Raw genomic sequence first — 10,952 nt, forward strand, 5'->3', positions numbered from 1 at the left:
ATCACCTGGGAGCTTGTTAGCAATGTAGACCCCACCTGTGTTGCCCTAACAAAGTACCACAGACTGAGTGGCTTCATCAGCAACCTTTTATTTTCTCAAGGTGCTAGAAGTCCAAGATCAGAGTGCCACCAGGGTCAAAACTTCTCCCCAGGGCTTGCAGACAGCACCTTCTCACTGTGTCTTCACATGGCCTTTCCTCTGTGTGTGCAGGTCCCTGGTCTCTCTCTCTCTCTCTCCTCACAAGGACATCAGCCCTATTGGATTAGGCCCCACCTTTATGACGTCATTTAACAATAATCGCCTCCTTTAAGGCCCTATTTCCAAATACAGTCACACGGAGCGTTAGGACTCCACCATATGAATCTTGTGAGGGGACACAATTCAGTTCATGACACCACTCTTATTTTGACAAGATGCCCTGGTGATTCATATGCCATTAAAGTTCGAGACACACTGGTTTTAACGTATAACCTTCCAGTCTTTCTTTTTTTACATAGCTTTATATCTAGCATCTATCTATCTCTCTATCTATAGATACATGCCAAAATGGAATTAAACTACAAATACTGTTTTATAAGCTGCTTTTTTGTCTAGCAGTATGTATTTAGCATATATTATCAACATCCCATGTCATTTAATATTATTTCACCACATCATACGTGATGATGATAGCATATTCCATTATACGAATTTATCTTAATGTTCCTAGTCACTTCCCCTACGGTTAGGCATTTGTATTGTTTTCAGTTTTTTACTTTATGAAAAACACTGTAGGGACTTCCCTGGCGGTCCAGCTGTTAAGACTTTGCCTTCCCATGCAGGGGTGTGGGTTCAATCCCTGGTCAGGGGGCTAAGATCCCACATGCCTCGTGGCCAAAACACCAAAACACAAAACAGAAGCAGTATTGTAACAAATTCAATAAAGACTTTAAAAAAAAATGGTCCACATCAAAAAAAAATTTAAAAAGAGAAAAGAAAAACACTGTAATGGACATCCCTGAAGTGACACTTGTGCACAGCCATATTTATCCTAAAATATTTGAATATAATACCTTTTTCCTCCCTGTAGGGGCCCCTCGCCAAGCTCCGTCTCCTCAGCCCCCAAGGTCTGGAAGCCCCTCCCAACAGAGGCTCTCCCCACAAGGCCAGCAGCCCCTGAGCCCCCCAACTGGATCTCCACAGCAGCAGAGGTCACCAGGCTCTCCACAGCTGTCCCGCGCGTCCGGAGGCAGCTCTCCAAACCAGGCCTCCAAGCCGGGCGCCACCCTTACCTCACAGCCCCGGCCCCCCGTGCAGGGCCGCAGCACCTCCCAACAGGGCGAAGAGTCCAAGAAGCCAGCAACACCCCACCCTCATCTCAAGTAAGTGCTCTGGAGATTGGGAAGGGCGTAGGGTGGAGTGTGGACAGAGCTGGGCTGGCTCAGGGTCAGGGACTCGGAGGCAGAGCACGACTCACCAAGGCTTCACCCAGACTTTCAATGGGTAGAAGGAAGCCTAGAGGATGCAACCTGGAGGTCAGGCGCGGTCCAGCAAGGGGAGAGCATAGATTAGGCCGCACGGTGGTCCTCCACATGTACAGGCATCATTTATCTCTTGTTGCATAACAGACCACCCTGAAACTTAGTGGCTTAAGAAAACAACCGTTTTCTTTGCTCATAATTCTTTGGTTTGGCAATTTGTTCTGAGTTTGGCTCAGCTGGGAGGATCTTCTGCTGGTCTCTCCTGTGGAGTTGTCAGGTAAAATGCAGCATGCCCAGTTACCTGAATTTCAGATAAACCATGAATAATTTTGAGCATAAGCATGCCTTCATGGGATACACTTACACTCAAAAAGTATTTGTTTTTCACCTGAATTTCAAATTTAACTCGGTGTCCTGTACTTTTACTTACTGAATCTAGCAGCGCTGCTCTCCTGGGATTACCCATATGGCTGTAGTCATCCGGCGGCATACCTGGGGCTGGGTGGTCCAAGAGGGCCTCCTGCACACATCTGGTTGTCGGTGTTACCTGTCAGCTGAGCCTCTCTCTCTCTCTTCTTGGGCCTCATCCTCCAGCAGGCCGGGCCCAACTTCCTCACGTGGTAGAATTACATTCCAAAAGGCAAAAGGAGAAGCTTCAAGGCCTCTCGAGGTCCAGCCTTAGAAGCCGCATAATGTCATTTCATCCCGTCACACGCTTTTGATAAAAACAAGCCACATGGGACTTCCCTGGTGATCCAGTAGCTAAGGCTCCATGCTCTCCCAATGCAGGGAGCCCAGGTTCAGTCCCTGCTCAGGGAACTAGATCCCACATGCCTCAACTGAGAGTTCGCATCCCGTAACTAAAGACCCTGCATGCTGCAGCTAAAGATTCCACACACTGCAACTAAAGATCCTGCATGCTGCAACTAAGACCCAGCACAGCCAAATAAATAAATAAATTTTTTTTAAAGTCACATGGTCAAGCCCAGATTAAAGAGGTGGGGAAATAGTCTCTTGATAGGAGGACCTGCAGAGTCGCACTGTGAAAGGCTAGATGATGGGGACAGGAAGGGGGTTGCTGCCACTTTGTAAAGGATCCATCCCAATGCACACATACATCCTCTTTCCTGTTTCCTCTCAAACCCATCTCTTGGTTTGAGGTCAGAAAGAGAGATCCCAAGTATGTTTTCTTTGGAAAGCTTCTCCCTTCCTTCAACTCCAAACACTAATATTAATAATCATCATTTCACTGCTAACATCTATTATCTACTTACCATGTACCAAACACTTTACCTGGTTGGTTTGTGTCTTTAATTCTCACAAGGTTAGGGGTTAATAACTATTATTATCCCCATTTTACAAATGAGTAAATAGAGAAAGAGATGAATAACTTGACAGAGTTTCCACCGTTAGGAAGCAGAAGAGCTAGGATTGAGCACAGGACATTCAGCCCATGAGTCGTGCTAACCATAGTTTTTCTGAATAGGTGATACATTCACATGGTTCAAAGATCTAAAAGATATCGATGTTTTTATTGAAAAACCTGACTCCCCCCTCATTCCCATCCAAGGCTTTCCTGCCCCCTGCTCCCCAGAGGTAACCACTTTTGTTAGTTCCTTGTGTGTGCCTCCAGTGTTTCCTTCTGCAAATACAGAAATAAATGTTCTGATTCCCTCCTTCCAGTTATTTACACAATCAGCAATATTCACCATCCACACCATTCCGCTCCCTGCTTTTACCTTTAACAATAAATCCTGGAGCTCTTCCACTCAGTTCATTGACACTTTCTCCTTTTCACAGCTGTATAGTATTCCACTGCATAGTTATACTACAATTTAACTAACCTACCATAAATGGAAATGTGGTATGCTCTTACAAAGAAACTTGTAGTGAATAGCCTTGAAAACATGCTGCTTCTTATATGTGCGGGATCAGCTGTATAGAAAAGACCTGAAATGGAATTATTGGATCAAAGGATAAATGCATTTTTAGTTTGATAACATTAGCAAGTGGTCCTCCAGCAACAGGCATAGAGGTTGACAGCACAGACTCTAGAGTCGGACCACCTGGGTTCAACTGCAGCTCTGCCCCTTGAAAGCTGCGTGACTCTCAGAAAAGTTACCTAATCTCTCTGTGCTTAAACTTCCTCTCATACAAAATGGGGGCAATAGTACTTGCCCCACAGGATTATTGTAAGGGTTAAAATGAGTTTTTGCACAGTTAGCACTTAGAATGCTACTGGCTCCATACAGGTGTACCTGTGACAGCCTCTCACATGTGAAAAGATACAGCCCAGCTAATCACAGGACAGACAAGGGCTTTGGGACTTAAGCCAGGTTTGGGCACTAGCCTTGTAGTATTCCAGCTAAAAACACTTAAATCTCCTGGGTTGTTGCTTTAAAGTATTATTTGATTCAATTCAAATCAGTAGATATTTATCAAATGCCTACTCTGAACTTAGTCCTGGATAACACCCTGGGTAGAATAATCAAGGAGTTAAGGGTAGTTTCTGCTTTAAGAAAGACTGCGCCATTTTTTTAAGCTTTTTTTAAAAATTTATTTAAGCTTGACTTTTTAATGTAATGACAAGACCACGTAGGGATCTCTTCTGGTGCCTTTCACTCCCACTAGACTGTGAGGCCCTTGAGGGCAGGGCCTGAGTCTCATCCATCTCTCCAGCCCTGTCATCTAGCGTTAGGCTGGCACAGAAGGCCAAAGACAGCCATTCAAACAGCAGGCACCGTGAGAATTCCAAAGCGGGCTGGAATCGGCAGTAGGGCTTCAGGGAAGAGTTGGAATTGAAGCCCAGAATATCGGAGCTAGAAGAGGCCTGAGGGTGGGCTAGACTGACCCTCCATCTCACAGTGAGGGAAAGGAGGTTCCGAGCAGTGAGTCACTTGCCCACACAGCCAGAGCGGGCAGAGAGGCTCTGGGATACACACCTCCTGATTCCCAAACTAGTGCTGGAAAGCATGGGAGGAACAACCATAACCCATTGATACAGCACTGTCCAGTTTACCACCTGGGTTTGTGCACAGAGGCAGGAGTGTGGTCAAGCTGCGCTCTGGTCCTGCCTGCTGTCTGAGCAGCCTGGTTTTGTGGAAAGAATACCAGCCTTGGACGTTCCCCGGTTACTGGCTGTGAGCCTAAAAAGGATACCGGTAGCCGCCTTGCAGGCCGATTGCGTGTGTGGTGTGCCCAGCATCGTGTACGGGTGGGGATGCCTGGTTTCTGGTCTCAGTATCCTCGTGGTGATGGACTCAACGCAGCAGGCTTCCAGGCAAGCCCCAGAACTCATTTCCTGGGGAGTCCAGACTTGTCGCCCCCAACCCCCTCTCCTTTCTGTTTCAGCAAATCCCAGTCCCTGACTAACAGCCTCAGCTCGTCCGACACCTCCCAGCGTGGGACCCCAAGTGAAGACGAGGCCAAGGCCGAGACCATCCGCAACCTGAGGAAGTCTTTTGCCAGCCTGTTCTCTGACTAACCCTGTCCAGGCCAGGAGGGGGGTGCCCTGTTACACTCCCCCCTCTCCTGCCCCATCCTCCATCTCAGCCTTGGTTCCTGACAGGAACAGAATGGAGGGCCTGAGTATGTACTTTTCAAATGCCTTTGATCCAGGAACTGAGTATCTACATGCGTCCCTATTTTCCTTTGCCATGACATTCCAGCCTTGTCCGACTGAGCAGTGGGCCTTTGCGAGCCACCAGGTTCCTCAAAACAGGCCTTAAAGACGGGCATCACAGCAACCTTCCCACCCAGATGCTTGCTTCCCTGCCTCAGATAACCAAGTGAGACGTCTGTGTGGCTACTTTTGACATTTCTCGTGAGTATTCTGCTTGCCTTTGGGAAGGGCCCCCTCTGAGCCTTGCCCCACCTCCATCAATTTCAGACGCTAAAGCTGGACCTCAGCCATGTAGGAGGCAATAACCTTTTGACAGTGTTTTGCAAACAGAAGGAGAAAAGCCCAGCCAGGGGAACCTACCACCTACCCTTGCAAATTCCATCCAAGCTCAAGAGACAGCCTGAGATCAGGCAGGCAAAGGCCCCATCACATCCGCCACCAGTGGATCTCGAGGACCATGAAAAGAATCCAGACCCTGTGTGACATGTGGGGCCTTTCAGAATACAACAGAAACCGAGGGGAGACTTTACAACGCCACTCACACCCAGAGAGCCCTCCTAAATTGGACAGCCAAGAGCAGACTATGTGTTCTTTTAGGAATCATTACTAGTTCCCAGAGGAGGAGGATGCCCTCAACTTCCAAGAAAGGAGTGAGGTTAGGGCTTCTCCACCCATTCCGTGTTACATCGCCGTTTGGTCTCTCTGAATTCCCACCAGGAATGTTGTTTTCTCCTCAAGGATATATGAGGAACCAGAGACACAAGCAGATGGATGACATAAGATTAGAAAGCGCAGCGATTGTACCTTCTGGCTCAGTGTTTCAGACTGTGTGCAGCAAGGCATTGGTAGGTCACTCAGTTACAAAAGGGTTCACTGGTCAAACGTGTTTAGGAAACACTGTTTATTTGTTTTCTGAGGTTGATAGTACATATCAAAGGCTCATGGAATTCCTGCAGTAAAGAAATTAGCTTTAACTTTGTTTAACCCACACTTATTTGACTTAAGTTAACTGCAGAGCTAGAAAACGTAGCCCTGACTCCCTTTCCAATGCTCTTTCTCCCACGTCAGACTCCTCTCGTGATCAGATGGGGTGCAGGGGTGTCCCAAATCACCAAGCACCTGGTGCTAGAAACATTGTAGGTGCCAGAACTAGCCTCCTGGTTCCAAAAAGAGCCGAGGATCCTAGAAGATAGTCACGCTATCCTCTTACAGCCATTTTGCCACATGAGACACATCTTCCCCTTGCTATTCACAGGAAAGGGAGAGAGGGAGGTAAAAATGAAACGGGTCTTGGCCTGGAGCTGCATCCTGAGTAAAAAAAAAAAGAAAACTTGTCGGGCAGGGTATAACACCATGAAGCCACGTGTTTTAGGAGATTGAGAACACAGGAAACCGTGAGGCAATCGTCACTGTTCTACACCAGAAATTAAGATTGGAAGAAGAAATCAAACTATCTCACCCATTTCTCACTTAATAATAAAACACAGCCCAAAATACACAACAAAGTGATGATAGGCTAGACAAGGTGTCTCAAAGTGTGGGACATGGACGTGGGCATGGGTAGCTTCATTTCAGACCAAAGATGTCAGAAGTTCTGGTGATAAGGCCCAGAACCTGTGTCTTTGTCAATCTCTCAAGTGTTCTGAATGCACAATGAAGTTAGACGAGCAGCCCTTCCCTGAGCCATGTGGGAAGCTGCTGCGTGAGAAGTGGTACTGGCGTGCAAGCATCACAGCCAGGGCCCACTCCACTGGCGAGCAAAACTAGTGGCTCCATAAACAGTGATTACATGGCTCACATTTTCCCACTTGCCTGTATTCTGTCCCTTGTCCCTAAAAACATCCCAACGTTCAAACCATAATTCCCAGATATTCCAATACTACTTCAATACTACTGCGCAAACTCATTTCTCAGGCCAGGCATCCTTGTTTTTGCAGTCATGCAGACGATTCCGTGACATCAGACAAGCTTATAACCAATACATTGAAATACATCTTCCCATCGGCCTGTGTATGAATGTAGAGACCAAGAATGGTCCCTTGGAGACCGATGATCCCCAAAATGGACTGTTTTCTCACCTAGTCTAGCACATGTTCCCTCCAAACATTTAACCTTTAACAATTGTGACGTTTTAAATGGGGACGAATAGAACGAAAGGGGGAGGGGAGTCACTCTGTAGAGATTCTGACAGGTTGTGTTTGTTATTTTTTGCTTTGTTTCACAACTTTGACCCAAAGAAAGGCTAGCATTTTCCCTCCAAGCTGACTTGGTGAGGCTGAAACATGACAAAGACCCATTTGGTTTGTGCTGACATGTAGCACAATGAATAGAGAATGTAAAATGCAGCCTCAGTGGCCACCTCCACCAGCTGGAGAAAATATCTTCTTCCAGATCTTCCTCCTAACAGCATGAAAAAAGGGTACTGTCATTTAATTAAATGTCAAATCAGCTTTCGAGGGATACTGGAATCTACATACCCTTTCTCTTCCATTAATCCTCTGTGTCCTCTTCATCATTACCACACTGCCCCCTCGTTCAGTCCCTGCTGATGGGGCAGTTAGTTCTACCTTTCCAGAATTTCAGGGGTGATAGGCCTTCCCTCCCATAGTAACAAATACAGTAGCAAATTCCATGAGCCTGAACATCAACTACCTTCTGGAAGTTCTCATCTGAATTTGCAGTGGAAGGAGCTCGAGGGGAAAGCAAGCTGGTGCAGGCATCTCATGAACGAGCTATGTGGGCACAGGACAGCACATGTCCCTCGGCACACAGTAGGTGTGCAGGACATGTGTTAGGTTGGCCCTTCTAGAAAACTATGAAATTAACAAAATTTAAACAAAGAGTTAAGAGAGAAGAAAAAGTCTATTTTTCTAAGAGTATCAATGTAAGGAAGTCACTTGCCCAGGAACAGAATCAAACCAACAGAGAGATTAATAAAGAGAAGTTGAAGACGACATGTGGCCATTGTTTTAACCTACGGGAGCAAGCAGAAGCAGAGAGCCATGAGACCTCCCCATGGTGGGCGTGGCCCCCACACAGGTGCGTTGACTGCAGGGCCACCACAGAAGGGACCAGGAGCCATTGTCAGCATCAGTCCGGAGGTGTGGTGAGCAGACAAGGACAATACCAAAGCTTGTCCAGCAATGGCCCATCCAGACCACACACCACACAGTGGACCACAGCAGAGCTCTCACAACAGCAGGGCCCAGCTCGAGCCACTGTGCGGGCACACAGTGTCCTTTCAGAACCCTGCCCCTCCCAGCTCTCGTGCTTCATTCAACGTCATAGAACAGGTTGGTGGCTCATTTGGTTTTATGCATTTAAAACTGGTGAAAGGATGCAGATTAGAATCTCACTGTAAGCTAGTGAAGTCAGCCTTGCAGACACAAGCAGTGACTTAATTATGCTGGAGGAATGGCTCAGGGCCTAAGAGCACTTGCACATGCATCGCGTGGTTTTCTTTATCTGAGAGAGCAAGGGGGCTGGTTACTAACTATCCCCCCAAGTGTCAAAAGCTGTCCTCGACTCCAGAGCAATCATGGATTAAATTCCATTTCAGTCTAATATTTAGACTCTAATAGAAGGTGGCACTTTTGGTTTGGTTGGAGACAAATTGGAAGGTTGGATGACAAGCAAGTCAAGCCAGTCCATTAACCAAATACAATGCATAAAGGGCACAGAGGCTCCCTTGTGTTTCCACAGGCAAAATATGCAGCGCCAAGAGATGAGACTTTTAGACTGTGTTCAGAACCCTCTCAACTGGCAGGCCAAGAGGAAAAGATGAAAATTTTTTTGAAATTTTAGTGTACCATTTCGTTAAGATAAAACTAATGTAAAACTAAACATTCCTCCTACAACTGTGTATGAGAGAGAGAAAGACAGAATTCTCTAAAATCCTAAATACCTTTCATTATTTATATTCTGATTGGTCCTCCCCACTTGTAATTGCAATTTCCAAACTCTCATATTTTAAGTGCTGCTCTCTCTGGTCTTTCATTGAGTTTAGATCAGAAGCAAGTTAACATTTCCTTGCCTCTCAATTAACATTTTACCTGTTTTGCTATGGGATAGCAGAAACTTAAGTGCTATAAGATATTGAGGAATCCCAAGAAAGTCATTTAAGTTAGTTAAGATGAAATCTTATGTCACGTGGCCTAACTAGTACTTCCCATGTCTTTCTTCTCCACATCCTCTACAGTCAACTGGAAGCTATCCAAAGGAGTATTAACCATGCTCACAGCACAGTGGAGAACTGGGCCTGCTTGGCTCCTCCCTGAGCCTCTGTAATTTGGCAGCTACAGCCCAGGGTAGGAGAAAGACAAGGCTTGGCTCGGGGCCCCAAGTATAGGGAGCAAAGGGAGAGTGTAGGAATTACAGAGCTATTAAGCTAAACAGTGATCTCAGGAATTGGAGGGAGGCAAGCAAGAGTGAGAGAGGACAGAATTCAACTGTTTGTACATAGGGAATCACAAAATCTTACATTGTTAAGAGAGGATAACTCCCACGATTTGATTTCCAGTCATGCCAAACCAGAGCTTTCATTTATAAATGGGGGTGAGGGTGGGGGGTGGCAAACTTCTGTTAATAAAAATAAGTAAAGGGGAAAATAAGGAGCCAGAGAAAGTCATTAAGGCTACAAGCCAGTGCTGTGGAGCACATCTTAGCGCTCTACACTACCTTCCATCACAATACATCAAAATGGTGTCAGAAAGTCACGCAGTGAACAGGCTAGGACCACACCATGACTTCATTCTCATCATGCACCAGAAACACATAAAGCGCAACAGTCTCAGTCTACTGAAAAGAATGTAGATTTTACAAGCTTCTGACTATAAAGCTAGTCAAGAGGAAAAGCTTTGATGGTGATTTTAAGAACTCAGAATAAACTATTGTGAGAGGACCACAAATTAGGTGTGTGACACACCGCTAGTATGCTAAACTAAGATTTGCCACGCAAGATAGTAAACCCGAGGTGAGGTCGGAAAGTAGCATCTGTGTCTGCGGGACACCAGCACCATTCACAAACTTCTCAAGGACCCCTGGAAAATGAATGCATTTTGAAAACTACTGTTTTATAGTATATGGTGCTTCTGGTCATCACTGTGTCCTTCCATCCCCACTACACACACACACACACACACACACACACACACACACACACACTCCACATACAGCACAGCCTAACATTATAAGGCCACAAAGAGGTGTACAGGAGAACCAGGATGTTTTGGACCTATCAAAGTTTCAGGGTGACTCTTTCAACCCAGACCCAATTCAAGCCATATGGCCTCTGGTGGACACTTTTTAAAAAGCTGTCCTATAGCTCAGATATTACAAAATGTCACAGGAAAAAAAAGTCAACAGCCCTAATCCTTTACCTATACATTAAGCTACTAAAGGTGACATGGCCTCTGAAAAATCATATTATTGACTGAATTTTCTTCACTGTGATGGAAAAAAAAGACAATACATATATGTGTAGCAAAAAAAAAAAAAACTCACGTGTATGTAGGACTCTAAAACATTCTGGCAGCACACAGCATTCCAAGCCATTCCCTTATATGCAAAAACAGATTTTTTAAAGAGCAGGAAGACATTGGCAATATTCCTATTTTCTGCAAATACTAACAGTGTTTTATTCCTGTGTTGTGGTTCAGATTTTAATCTGTCACTATAGCATGTTTCTATAGTTGTTTATGTGCTAAGACATTTGTGTTTGGCCTTTTTCTTGTAGTAGGAAAAATAAAACTTGAAGTTTGTATATTTTCAGTCTTAAAAGCAAAATGTTCTTCAAATAATAGGAGGATTTCTTTGCAGAACAAGTACCTGAGCAGCACTCAGAGCAGTATAACTTTGTTGTTAAAAGATAT

The 10,952-nt window shown here is 45.5% G+C and overlaps 1 protein-coding gene across 1 annotated transcript in view; it reads left to right on the forward strand.

The window, feature by feature from the left end:
* SYN3 (synapsin III) overlaps positions 1 to 4,944 on the forward strand; it is a 442,694-nt gene extending 437,750 nt beyond the window's left edge. The window contains exons 14-15 of the mRNA XM_057741452.1: positions 1,070 to 1,361; positions 4,812 to 4,944. Of these exons, the coding sequence (XP_057597435.1) occupies positions 1,070 to 1,361; positions 4,812 to 4,944 (425 nt within the window). The remainder of the gene's footprint in view (positions 1 to 1,069; positions 1,362 to 4,811) is intronic.
* Positions 4,945 to 10,952: the final 6,008 nt, after the last annotated feature.

The sequence above is a fragment of the Hippopotamus amphibius genome, chromosome 7, assembly GCF_030028045.1.
Source record: "Hippopotamus amphibius kiboko isolate mHipAmp2 chromosome 7, mHipAmp2.hap2, whole genome shotgun sequence".
NCBI classification, from domain to species: Eukaryota; Metazoa; Chordata; class Mammalia; order Artiodactyla; family Hippopotamidae; genus Hippopotamus; species Hippopotamus amphibius.